This window comes from Aquila chrysaetos, chromosome 3, assembly GCF_900496995.4.
Source record: "Aquila chrysaetos chrysaetos chromosome 3, bAquChr1.4, whole genome shotgun sequence".
Classification (NCBI taxonomy): Eukaryota; Metazoa; Chordata; class Aves; order Accipitriformes; family Accipitridae; genus Aquila; species Aquila chrysaetos.
In genome coordinates, this window is record NC_044006.1 from 9,519,331 (window position 1) to 9,533,406 (window position 14,076).

The following is a 14,076-nucleotide window of genomic DNA, read 5'->3' on the forward strand; positions in this document are numbered from 1 at the left end:
CAAGTTAAGGTAATTGAGCAGAACATGAAATGCTAGTTAAACTATCCCACATGGTATTGTCATTAAGTGCAGCTTTCATGAAGTAATATTAACTGCTAGGCTGTGATTTTTTTGTTTGTTTGTTTTCCTGGCCTCTTGTTGTTGGTTTGTGGTCCCCCTCGTGTCCCCCCATGTTTTTTGTGTTATGGCTCCTTTCATTCAGTTAATTTTGGTCTTAACAGTGATTTTTCATTTTAACAGGAGTGTGTGGGGGCATCATCAGTGTTCTCAGCAGCTGCAATTAATATTGGGTGGAAAGTATTTTCTGAAGTGCTGTTTCAGACTGACTACAACCGAAACAGTGCATTGATTTCTCCTGCCTCCCCTCCCCTTGGTTCACAGTTGGGAAGTCTGTAAGGGCTGTATCGGTTTTATTAAAAACCAAAGCCTGTGGTCTGCTTTTTGATTCTGAAGTTCCTCAGGCAGTCGAGATGGAGTCCATCGGTCTGTTAATTACCTTGGTTTTGGTAAAATACCTTTAGGAAGCTTCTTTTCTCACCAGCTTTTTCTGTGCAGTATGTGAGCTCAGTGAGATGAAATAAATGTAGATCAGTATATATATAAAGGAACTATCCCAGCAAACAAAAGCATACATGTTGTAAAACAGAATGATTCTGCTTTGTTCTAATAAAGCTGAAACTTTGGCTGTAGTTTGCAGCAATCAGGGGAGTGTGTTCTCTGTAGGAGGGCTGCAGAGCTCCCCAGAGAGTGGTGGCCTGGGGTGCCGTAGGTGGAATTGAGTGGCAGTCAAAAGCCTAGAAAATGTTTAAAAAAAAAAGGCAAAGTAATTAATATGCTCACTCTAGGGGCAGTTCTGTGCCACTAGGGGAAAAGAAAAGTAGATGTCTTTCCCAAGCTGAGCAAAATGAAACTTCTTTGTGGGATTTTTTTAATGATTTATCACTATGCAGGACAAAAAAAAACCCCCCACCGAACAGCAACTGATTAAAATAAAGTTTGTGTAAGTTGTTTGCATGAAAGGGCAAATAAAACGCAGAGAAGAGACCATAAAAAACTCATGCTTCTCCTTTAAGTTTTTTGCTGTGAGTAACTTTTGCCTTGGTTCCCTAAGCCAAGGAGCCCTCAGTCTGGGCTTGATCCTAAAACACCAGCGGTATTGTATCGGCTCTCAGTTGCCTGCTTGATGTAGGTTTGTGTGCTGTTGTTTTAGGCAGATAACTGGAAGATGAGTAGACAATGGCAGTGAAAGGCAGGACAACAGCATTCCGTAGACTCTTGCGCTTTTCAGAAACTTAGAGGCTGTTCTGGGAGCTGCTGCTCTGTGAACCATTTTATAGAATCCCATGAAGCAGATAGATGCTGTGGGACATCTGGGATTTATGCAACTGTGATGACTGTCTTTGTTTTCAATTTTTATCAAATAGAAGAGTTGCCATTACTGAAGATTCTTAATGCCAGATAATCAACCTACTGCCGAATAACCATGAGAGAGACGAGGTAGCTGCCCAAGTGTGAGATAAAAACTGATTTCAATGGATACAAATATAAAGACGATTTATTTAGGAAGTATGTACAGTTCCATGAATGCAAACTGAATGCCCTTGACAACAACAGCGTCCTATTATGATGAGTATTTGCGAGTGGCAGCGGCAGCCTACTTTGCCTTCCAAAATTGATCCCTTTTATAGATTCCGGCTGATAAAATTTTATGAGATGGCTGAAAACTCACTGAGATCTGTGAAATCCTCAAGTTTACATTCTCTCCATAATGCATTCAGCATGCTCGAGACAGTTGGATTAATCTCTTCTTTACCCCTGGAAAAGGAGTTCAAAAATATTAAGGTAAGATGTTTATGTGTGGCCACAGTGAGAACATGATTGTTTTTCTTTCTTCTAACACATTTCATACATTTCCTTTAAGACTTCTTTTCCCACTGTTAGCATGATTATATATATTCGTCATATACAGTTGGTAAACAGAAGCCATAGGAATTTCTATGTAAAATAAGTGAAGTTTGTGCTGGTGAGAGTATCCTGAGAGCAGAAGTACAAGTACTATCTGCATTTATAATGTAACCATAAATAGAGGAGAGCTTATTTAAGGTTTTTGTTCAGCCTACCCGCTACAGTGCCTTAATTTCTACTTGAAGATGCTTTCAATAGGGTGAGTGGTCAGGTTGTGTTTGAAGTCACTCAAAAGTTTGATTTTTGCCTTGCAACAGCTATTAATGGAGCACAAGTACTAACAACAATGCATGCATTCAAATGGATACTTTGCTGAGGTTCTCACAAGTTATGTGGTAATGGTAAAGGAACTCTCTGAAAGAATTGTTTCCACAATATCTTTTATCTGCTTGTCAGTTTCTCAATTCATGAAGTTCTGATTTTAATGTACTTTCAAATATTTGCCTATGCCAGGGTTCAGAGGGAAAAGTAGGAACTTGTATATTGCGTCGACTTCGGTGCTGGAAGTCAGATGACGAGTTCTCTGCTGTTGATTTTTCTATTTTATCTTTTACCTGTTCTTATGGCTTATTCCAAAACTGCTGCAGCATTTCAGTAATGAATGCTGCGGTGCACTACAGAACAGTTTTGAGACTTGAAAGCTGGATTAAAGCACTACCAGTATAGGTGGTTTAAAGTAATTTGCAGGTTGTGTGCACAGTGGTGGGTATTTTTGTTTGTTTTCCTAAAAAGACTCTGTTTCACTATTTAGCAGAGAATTTGAATGTTATTAGAGCATCTGAGAGTTCTCTGTTTCCCAGGGGGAAACTACCTTCCTCTAAGATCTCTCCATAATCTCAACATTATGCTTAGTTCTGGCCTTTGAAATGTTGGATCCATCAAGGATATCTCTTGATGCACTGCCAATATTGACTTTGGTTGTGCGCTGTGGATCCAGTACCTGTTCTATACAAAGATGTGATGGGCAGGCTACTCTTGCCTGCAATCCAAAACAGTTTGAACTGGATTAAGAACATACCTCAGGCATGCCAGATACTAAGGATACCTCAACTTGCACAAACTCTATCTTTGGTTTTGGGGCTTTTTTAGTGGTGTTCTGGACCTAAATAAAATTAAATAAACAGGCAGTTGAAACTGCATAGTAATAGTACACAAAAAGAGCGCACCTCAGATATTTAAAGCTGAATTGAAGAGCACTTTGGTACTCCCGCCAGTAATTCTGAGTTCCTGTTGTCTTACCTAGCCTCTGTCCAGGGGCAATACATGAAGTCTCTGCCTTTTTACCTTTTGTGTGTAGACTTGTGCTTGTAAATGCAAACGTGTCTGGTACACATAAAAGTTAATGTCAGTGTAAAGCAAGTGATTAAATCACAGGGAGGACACTATGCTAATCAGGATTTCAATTGAATGAAACTCTCGTACTTTGAATTTGCCTCATTGAATTTCCATCTGCTGAACAGGAGGAATGCCAGGATGGAGTTCATCTTGCCAGGGGAGTTGCATGTGTTCACTGTCATATTATTCTATTTTAATTTATATAGTATGTCACTGAATATCTGAACATTTAGTCCACCACTGAATTTGTAACCTAGTTTTCCTTTTATTTCCCTCCACCCCCCTTAGACCTACACTGGACCCTTTGTTATTATGTAAAGTCTGCTCTAACTGAAGATGATGTAAGGCAGATTTTGAACTACATGGGCTATGTCCAAGAACTGGGAACAATGTATAAGCTCAAAGAGCAGGTTGATGCCATTCAAGTGAAAATGGTTCATTTGACTCTTTTTGGCCAAGTGGAATGTGAGCAGCTTCTTGAATTCACTTGCAAGTGAAGGATAAAGGTTATTCAGAGATTGATGTCATAAATGACGAAAAAATAGCAATGAAGATGTTAGAGGGCGCTCAGAAGCCATGAAACGGCGTGTAGAGTGCAAGAAAACTTAAACACTTCCATGGCACGAATGGTACTCCAGAAATCAGCGAGTGAAGGGCCTCTAAAGATTATTTCAAGCAAAGGTGAGCAAGCCTTCTAAATCAGTGGACACATATGATAATTATTGGGAAGTAAGAAACCACCTTTGATGAGCTCACTGAGTCTCATGAAAGAACCAATTTTAGTTGATGCAGAAGATGACATCAAGATGAAATTATCCGTCCATCACCCTCTCTTCTGACAATGTCAAGCTCCCCAAACGGGTGTTCAGATGAATTCTTGCCAACTTCATCTCATCACATGGCATGCTAAGAACAAATGTCCCTTACAGCTCCTATTTTTCTGTCAAGAGGACTTAGATTTATATACTGATCCGATTCTAGAAGTATGTTTAAATTTTAAAAGACAGAAGCTATTGAAGCCGATGTAGGCTGTTGCTTAAAAATGATGCCAATCACGTTTACACAAACGCACCCACTTAGCCAAGAGAACAGCTTCTCAGTGCCAAAACTGTGGCGTACTTGTGGCACTTCTGTTTGCCAAAGTGTGAAATCTGTTCAACTCTAGGCAGGAATACCAGCCGTGAAACAGAGCACCTATTCAATAAACCACTTCCAAATGATGGCTTGTCTCCTGCGTCTGCGTTAGGAGAGAAATCTCATTACCACATCACAGACTCAGAGTCAAGAGAGAGCTGCTCAATTCAGTTCAAAATCCAAACCTTCAGGCCCTCGCGCTGACGGCTTTGTAACCGATCTGGAGCTGCAAACACTTGCCACGTTTTGCTCAAAAGTCTCATGTGACACTTGCCTCAATGCTTACTATTATGATCCCTGCTGTAGAAAAAGCGAGCTTTCACAGATTCATGCTAACAATCAGTTAAACTTAAATCATCCAGCGTGTCCCATGTAGTTTACAGATAGACTTGATTAGTCTGTTTTGGAGGGGAATGAAAAGGGGGAGGGAAAGGGCTATCCTAACTAATGTTCTGACCCATTGAGTAAGAAATACACTGACCTCTTACCAAACTGACATGTCCAATATTGGAACCATGGTTCAGTGATCAGGTGCCAGTTCTTTGATTTGTGGCTTCACAGATGCTGCAGATACATTAGATTTCATGCTGTATAATTTAGGTAACTCCTAAATGATCATTACTTTTCATTTAAATGGGGAGAGAGCACATTGTCCTTTTTTAAAACTTGGCAGCTGTTGTATTAGAAAAGTGACATCACACCTTTCTATTACATTGCAGTCATCTCCTTGCCCAAATAAAAACCATGCAAGGCTTGAAAATGAAGTCTAAAAATTAAGATTCTCATTTTCTATGAGTGATGAAACTACTGCCAGTTTTTGATAAAGTATGACTTCAAAATGTGCAAGAAGTATGTGAATGGCGTTTTTGCCAAAAGGACTATTTTTTGACGTGTGTCTGCATTTCTTGATCTCCAAAATGCAAACACCACAGCATCTCTTCCTTTCGTCTTTATGTTTCCTTTCTCCCCTTATCTCCTGGTTGTTTATCTCAAGCTATGTAATCTTGAATCTGGACATACGTGCTTTATTTTCTGGTGTTGCCAATATCATCCTAATGGTTTTTACTGTATGGTATTTTAAAAAGGTGAACCTGTATTCATGTCACTTAAATTATGCCTAGAGTGTTGTCCTTCAGTCTGAGTACTGATTTTCTTACTTTCTGTTGCACATGTATTAAGTACTGTTCTTTGTACTGTAAATAGGTAATTGGAAACAGTTTATTTTAATAAATATTTAATATGTTGAGTATCTTAAAAGTGTGTAGACTCATTATAACTATGAAGTTCTCTGGGTTATTGTTCAGGTGACTTTTTGTTTTCCTTGTACTGTATTTCATAGCTTATTATAGTCACTGTGGCAGACTGATGTTCTTGGCTCTGATCAATTTCGCTTTTTAATCTGACTTTTTTTTCCCCCCCGATAAGGCTATCACTAGTCTAAGTGAAGTCTTGTCTAAGAATTGAGGATTTTGGTTCTCGCGTGACACGCTTTTCCTTGTGGGAGGAGAGCGGGCAGCGCTTCCGCACCGCGCCTGGGAACGGGCCATTTCAACAGCAGCAGCCCAGCGCCACGGCCGAGGAGCCGCGGACAGCGGCAAGAGGCTGGGCGTCTCACCGCGGGCTCACGGCTCGGCCCCGTGCGTGCTGGATCCGTCCCGTTGCGAGCGTTGGAGGGGCCGGTGCGCGCCGAGCGGCAGGACGCGGTGCTGCTCCCCTCCCTCGCTGACCGCTGAGGCTGTTCTGGTTGTGGAAAGACAACCGACCTCTCAAGGGAGGGGCGACGCGGCCCTCCTCTGGGGGCTGCAAGGCGATACAGAAGCTGTTGGTAGCAGAACAGCCGCTTTAACGGGGCCATCTTTTCTTACAGGGAGCGCACAAAGGCATCCCACGTCCGTGGAAACGGCCGCGTTCGTTTCCCGGTAACGTTCCTTCTCGGCCTGGGGGCAGGTCCCGGGGCCCGCCGCGGGGGGCTGCTCGGGCATTTTCCTCCCACGGACGGCGGCTGCCGCCCGCCTCTGGGGCCGAGACCGGCCCCGGTCCCCCAGCGCCCCCCCCCTCCGCCGGCCCCTCCGCCGGGCGGGGCCTGAGGCGGTCGCCCCCGCCCCCTCGCTCGCCCGCCCCGCTGACGTCCGGCGGCGGAAGCTCTCCCCGCGGTAGGAGGCGGTGCCCGCCCCTCCCGGCATCCACTTCCGGGGCGCCGCTGTCAGCAGCCGCCCCCTCCCGCTGGCCGGCGGCAGCCCCCGGCCGGTGCCGGGAAGGCCGTAGCCGTGGAGAGCGGGCGTGCCCAACCGCTGGCCATGCCGCAGCCCTTCCGGGGCGGGAGGGGTGGCCTCTGCTTTGGGACGTCGCGGGAGCGCGTGAGGGCCGAGGGGGTCCGCGGTCCGCATCCGGGTCAACCGGGCGCTTCCGGCTTGAGCGGCGGCGGGTCCCGGGCGGCTGGCGCGGCCGGCGCGGCGCGGAGCGGTGAGGGACGGGCCCGGCCCGCGGGGTGGAGGCGCGGCGGCGGGGGTGGGCCGGCTCTGCCCGCCCGGGCTGCGCGCCCTCGGCGCCGCGCCGGCTGCTGAGGGGAGGGGGCGGCGGGTTTGCCGGGGGCGAGGGCTGCGGCGGGCGCTGCGCCCCTTTACCGGCGAGGGGCTGGAGGGAAGCCCCCGTGGGTCCGGCCCCGGGGCTCGGTGGTCAGCGAGTGCCGCTCACGCCGGGGAGGCGAAGGCGGTGTTCCGGGGCCGTGCCCGCGGCCCCGGGCAGCGGCCGGCCCCGTCCCGCTTTCCCGGCCGGGCCCGGGCGTCTCCGCAACAAGTGTCTGCGTGAGAACCGAGGAGCGAAACGGCTTCAGCCGGGTGTTAATTTGTGTGTTGTTCCTTCCCTCTCCCTTGTTTTATGGTCTGAGATTCCTCAGCGATGCGGTGTCGTCTGGTGCCATTAAATAGCCTTTGTATCGGGGATCATTTTCTTTTCAAGTGTTTGGTGGAAGCCTGGCGTTTCTGGGCTCCTTAGCGTGGGTCAGGAGAAGGTTGTATCTGTCCTGTGTCCCTCCCCTACTGCCGTGAAGGTTTTTGCGTGACTGTGCCCTGCCAAGCAGTCCAGGGTAGCAGAGCGTTGGTTCCCTCAGCTGAGGTTTTGACCCAGGAGATGGATAGAAGCGTTTCCTTGTCTCACCAGCAGAAACTAGATTCTGACCAGAACTTATTATTCATGCATCTCCGTGAAATCTTGAGGTTTTCAGTCAATAATTTGCAGCAAAACAGCCTTGTTACCTTATCTGTTCCATCAGCCAGTGTGCTTCTTAAAACTATATTTATCTGTGCCTGCTCCCATATTGAGGTTTTTATCGAGCCTTGTAACCATGGTTGTTAGCTGTTCGGAGCCTTCCTGGCGCTGGGTGGGCTGCCTGGGACGGGGATGTTTTGCTTCTGGAAGCTCTGCATTCAGAGGAGCAGCTCTGCAAAGGCTTGCTGGGGTGTTCGGTTTGTCATGTTTTGCTTTTTGGCTGTGTGAACTCTGACTTATATACAAACCGCAAGTCGAAATCAGAGCTGGCAGTTGCTTTGAGTATCACGGTCGATAGGGCCTTGATGAAGGACTTTGCTTTCATTTGGGGGACTTTCCTAATCCTGACGTCTCGTACATGTAACCAAGCACTTTTGGTTAGTAGTTATTAACAGTGGAGGTGGAAGAACTGTAATAGTTAATCCAGCTCTTGTCAGCACAGGATCATTCCTTGTCCTGGGCGTGTATCACTGATGTGCCAGACAAAGAGCTTTCTCTGAAATTCTCTTGCGGAGCCCTTCTTGCTAAGGAACAGACATTCTGTTGTCTTTGTCCACAGACTTCATCTTGCACGACTTAAGGAGGAAAGATCTCGGGAAGGGAGAAGGGTTTACTCCTGTCCCTTATGCTCAGATGTTAATTTAGAACTCCACATTTCCTGTGATTCACAGCTTGTCTCTTGACATTGGTGCAATTTCTGATTGTGGAAAAGACGAGAGCAGTGTGCCTTTGAGCAGAAATTGAACTGCTAGTTAACTATCCCACATGGTATTGTCATTAAGTGCAGCCTTTCATGAAGTAATATTAACTGCTAGGCTGTTGATTTTTTTGTTTGTTTGTTTTCCTGGCCTCTTGGTTGTTGATTTGTGGTCCCCCTCGTGTCCCCCCATGTATTTTGTGTTATGGCTCCTTTCATTCAATTAATTTTGGTCTTAACAGTGATTTTCATTTTAACAGGAGTGTGTGGGGGCATCAATCAGTGTTCTAGCAGCTGCAATTAATATTGGGTGGAAAGTATTTTCTGAAGTGCTGTTTCAGACTGACTACAACCGAAACAGTGCATTGATTTTCTCCTGCCTCCCCTCCCTTGGTTCACAGTTGGGAAGTCTGTAAGGGCTGTATCGTGTTTTTATTTAAAAACCAAAGCCTGTGGTCTGCTTTTTGATCTGAAGTTCCTCAGGCAGTCGAGATGGAGTCCATCGGTCTGTTAATTACCTTGGTTTTGGTAAAATACCTTTAGGAAGCTTCTTTTCTCACCAGCTTTTTCTGTGCAGTATGTGAGCTCAGTGAGATGAAAATGTAGATCAGTATATATATAAAAGGAACTATCCCAGCAAACAAAAGCATACATGTTTGTAAAAACAGAAATGATCTGCTTTGTTCTAATAAAGCTGAAACTTTGGCTGTAGTTTGCAGCAATCAGGGGAGTGTGTTCTCTGTAGGATGGCTGCAGAGCTCCCCCAGCAGAGTGGTGGCCTGGGGTTGCCCGTCAGGTGGAATGTGAGTGGCAGTCAAAAGCCTAGAAAATGTTAAAAATAAAAAAGGCAAAGTTAATTAATATGCTCACTCTAGGGGCAGTTCGTGCCACTAGGGGAAAAGAAAAGTAGATGCTTTCCCAAGCTGAGCAAAATGAAACTTCTTTGTGGGATTTTTTTAATGATTATATCACTATGCAGGACAAAAAAAAAACCCCCCCACCGAAACAGCAACTGATTAAAATAAAGTTTGTGTAAGTTGTTTGCACTGAAAGGGCAAATAAAACGCAGAGAAGAGACCATAAAACTCATGCTTCTCCTTTAAGTTTTTTGCTGTGAGTAACTTTTGCCTTGGTTCCCTAAGCCAAGGAGCCCTCAGTCTGGGCTTGATCCTACACACCAGCGGTATTGTATCGAGCTCTCAGTGCCTTGCTTGATGTAGGTTTGTTGTGCTGTTTTAGGCAGATAACTGGAAGATGAGTAGACAATGGCAGTGAAAGGCAGGACAACAGCATTCCGTAGACTCTTGCGCTTTTCAGAAACTTAGAGGCTGTTCTGGGAGCTGCTGCTCTGTGAACCATTTTATAGAATCCCATGAAGCAGATAGATGCTGTGGACATCTGGGATTTATGCAACTGTGATGACTTGTCTTTGTTTTCAATTTTATTCAGAAGAGTTGCCATACTGAAGATTCTTAATGCCAGATAATCAACCTACTGCCGAATAACCATGAGAGAGACGAGGTAGCTGCCCAAGTGTGAGATAAAAACTGATTTCAATGGATACAAAATATAAAGACGATTTATTTAGGAAGTATGTACAGTTCCATGAATGCAAACTGAATGCCTCTGACAACAAGCAGCGTCCTATTAATGATGAGTATTTGCGAGTGGCAGCGCAGCCTTACTTTTGCCTTCCCAAAATTGATCCCTTTTATAGATTCCGGCTGATAAAATTTTATGAGATGGCTGAAAACTCACTGAGATCTGTGAAATCCTCAAGTTTACATTCTCTCCATAATGCATTCAGCATGCTCGAGACAGTTGGGATTAATCTCTTTCTTTACCCCTGGAAAAGGAGTTCAAAAATATTAAGGTAAGATGTTTTATGTGTGGCCACAGTGAGAACATGATTTGTTTTTTTTCTTCTAACACATTTCATACATTTCCTTTAAAGACTTCCTTTTTTCCCACCTGTTAGCATGATTATATATATTCGTCTATATACAGTTGGTAAACAGAAGCCATAGGAAAGTTTCTATGTAAAATAAGTGAAGTTTGTGCTGGTGAGAGTATCCTGAGAGCAGAAGTACAAGTACTATCTGCATTTATAATGTAACCATAAAATAGAGGAAGAGCTTATTTAAGGTTTTTGTTCAGCCTACCCTGCTACAGTGCCTTAATTTCTACTTGAAGATGCTTTCAATAGGGTGAGTGGTCAGGTTGTGTTTGAAGCTCACTCAAAGTTTGATTTTTGCCTTCAACAGCTATTAATGGAGCACAAGTACTAACAACCAATGCATGCATTCAAATGGATACTTTGCTGAGGTTCTCACAAGTTATGTGGTAATGGTAAAGGAACTTCTCTGAAAGAATTGTTTCCACAATATCTTTTATCTGCTTGTCAGTTCTCAATTCATGAAGTTCTGATTTAATGTACTTTCAAATTATTTGCCTATGCCAGGGTCTCAGAGGGGAAAAAGTAGGAACTTGTATATTGCTCGACTTCGGTGCTGGAAGTCAGATAGTGAGTTCTCTGCTGTTGATTTTTCTATTTTATCTTTTACCTGTTCTTATGTGCTTATTCAAAACTGCTGCAGCATTTCAGTAATGAATGCTGCAGGTGACTTACAAGAACAGTTTTGAGACTTGAAAGCTGGATAAAAGCACTACCAGTATAGGTGTTTAAAGTAATTTGCAGGTTGTGTGCACTAGTGGTGGGTATTTTTGTTTGTTTTCCTTAAAAAGACTCTGTTTCACTATTTAGCAGAGAATTTGAATGTTATTAGAGCATCTGAGAGTTCTCTGTTTCCCCAAGGGGAAACTACCTTCCTCTAAGATCTCTCCATAAATCTTCAACATTATGCTTAAGTTCTGGCCTTTGAAATGTTGCTGATCCATCAAGGATATCTCTTGATGCACTGCCAATATTGACTTTGGTTGTGCGCTGTGGATCCAGTACCTGTTCTATACAAAGATGTGATGGGCAGGCTACTCTTGCCTGCAATCCAAAACAGTTTGAACTGGATTAAGAACATACCTCAGGCATGCCAGATACTAAGGATACCTCAACTTGCACAAACTCATATCTTTGGTTTTGGGGCTTTTTTAGTGGTAGTTCTGGACCTAATATAAAATTAAATAAACAGGCATTGAAACTGCATAGTAATAGTACACAAAAAAAGAGCGCACCTCAAGTATATTTAAAGCTGAATTGAAGAGGACTTTGGTACTCCCGCAGGTAATTCTGAGTTCCTGTTGTCTCTACCTAGCCTCTGTCCAGGGGCAATACATGAAGTCTCTGCCTTTTACCTTTTGTGGTAGACTTGCTGTAAATGCAAACGTGTCTGGTACACATAAAAGTTAATGTCAGTGTAAAGCATAGTGATTTAAATCAACAGGGAGGACACTATGCTAATCAGGATTTCAATTTGAATGAAAACTCTCGTACTTTGAATTTGCCTCATTGAATTTCCATCTGCTGAACAGGAGGAATGCAGAGATGGAGTTCATCTTGCCATGGGAGTTGCATGTGTTCACTGTCATTATTATTCTATTTAATTATATAGTATCTGTCACTGAATTATCTGAACATTTAGTCCACCACTGAATTTGTAACCTAGTTTTCCTTTTATTTCCCCTCCACTCCCCTTAGACCTACACTGGACCCTTTGTTTATTATGTAAAGTCTGCTCTAACTGAAGATGATGTAAGGCAGATTTTGAACTACATGGGCTATGTCCAAGAACTGGGAACAATGTATAAGCTCAAAGAGCAGGTTGATGCCATTCAAGTGAAAATGGTTTCATTTGAACTCTTTTTGGCCAAAGTGGAATGTGAGCAGCTTCTTGAAATTCACTTGCAAGTGAAGGATAAAGGTTATTCAGAGATTGATGTCATAAATGAACGAAAAAATAGCAATGAAGATGTTAGAGGCTGCTCAGAAGCCATGAAACGGCGTGTAGAGTGCAAAGAAAACTTAAACACTTCCATGGCACGAATGGTACTCCAGAAATCAGCGAGTGAACGGGCCTCTAAAGATTATTTCAAGCCAAAGGTGAGCAAGCCTTCTAAATCAGTGGACACATATGATAATTATTGGGAAAGTAAGAAACCACCTTTGATGAGCTCACTGAGTCTCAGGAAAGAACCAATTTTAGTTGATGCAGAAGATGACATCAAAGATGAAATTATCCGTCCATCACCCTCTCTTCTGACAATGTCAAGCTCCCCACACGGGTGTTCAGATGAATTCTTGCCAACTTCATCTCATCACAATGGCATGCTAAGAACAAATGTCCCTTACAGCTCCTATTTTTCTGCTCAAGAGGACTTAGATTTATATACTGATCCCGATTCTAGAAGTATGTTAAATTTTAAAAGACAAGAAGCTATTAAGCCTGATGTATGGCTGTTAAAAAATGATGCCAATCCCGTTTACCACAAACGCACCCACTTAGCCAAGAGACAGCTTCCCTCAAGTGCCAAAACTGTGGCGTACCTTGTGGCACTTCTGTTTGCCAAAAGTGTGACAATCTGTTCAACTCTAGGCAGGAATACCCAGCAGTGAAACAGAGCACCTATTCAATCAAACCACTTCCAAATGATGGCTTGTCTCCTGCGTCTGCGTTAAGGGAGAAATCTCAGTACACATCACAGACTCAGAGTCAAGAGAGAGCTGCTCAATTCAGTTCAAAATCCAAACCTTCAGGCACCTCGCGCTGCGGCTTTTGTAACCGATCTGGAGCTGCAAACACTTGCACGTTTTGCTCAAAAGTCTCATGTGACACTTGCCTCAATGCTTACTATTATGATCCCTGCTGTAGAAAAAGCGAGCTTCACAGATTCATGCCTAACAATCAGTTAAACTATAAATCATCCCAGCTGTCCCATGTAGTTTACAGATAGACTTGATTAGTCTGTTTTGGAGGGGAAGGAAAGGGGGAGGGGAAAGGGCTATCCTAACTAATGTTCTGACTCCATTGATAAGAAAATACACTGACCTCTTACCAAAATGACATGTCCAAATATTTGGAAACCATGGTTCAGTGATCAGGTGCCAGTTCTTGATTTTTGTGGCTTCACAGATGCTGCAGATACATTAGATTTCATGCTGCTATAATTTAGGTAACTCCTAAATGATCATTACTTTTCAATTTAAATGGGGGGAGAAGAGCACATTTTTCCTTTAAAACTTGGCAGCTGTTGTATTTTAGAAAAGTGACATCACACCTTTCTATTACATTGCAGTCATCTCCTTGCCCAAATAAAACCATGCAAGGCTTGAAAATGAAGTCTAAAAATTAAGATTCTCATTTTCTATGAGTGATGAAACTACTGCCAGTTTTTTGATAAAGTATGACTTCAAAATGTGCAAGAAGTATGTGAATGGCTTGTTTTGCCAACAAGGACTATTTTTGACGTGTGTCTGCATTTCTTGATCTCCAAAATGCAAACACCACAGCATCTCTTCCTTTCGTCTTTATGTTTCTTCCTTCTCCCCTTATCTCCTGGTTGTTTATCTCAAGCTTATGTAATCTGAATCTGGACAATACGTGCTTTATTTTCTGGTGTTGCCAATATCATCCTAATGGTTTTTACTGTATGGTATTTTAAAAAGGTGAACCTGTATTCATGTCACTTAAATTATGCCTAGAGTGTTGTCCTTCCAGCTGAGTACT

The 14,076-nt window shown here is 43.5% G+C and overlaps 1 protein-coding gene and 1 pseudogene across 1 annotated transcript; both read left to right on the forward strand.

Moving 5' to 3' along the window:
* Nucleotides 1-470: 470 nt before the first annotated feature.
* Nucleotides 471-4,465, forward strand: LOC115338830 (annotated as a pseudogene).
* A 5,382-nt stretch (nt 4,466-9,847) lies between these two features.
* On the forward strand, nt 9,848-13,557 carry LOC115339260 (spermatogenesis-associated protein 2-like). Its single transcript, XM_030008969.1, is given in 4 exon segments — nt 9,848-10,246; nt 10,249-10,271; nt 12,051-12,843; nt 12,846-13,557. Coding segments are annotated over 4 exon segments (1,566 nt in total). The 5' UTR covers nt 9,848-9,954; the 3' UTR covers nt 13,304-13,557.
* The last annotated feature ends 519 nt before the right edge of the window (nt 13,558-14,076 follow it).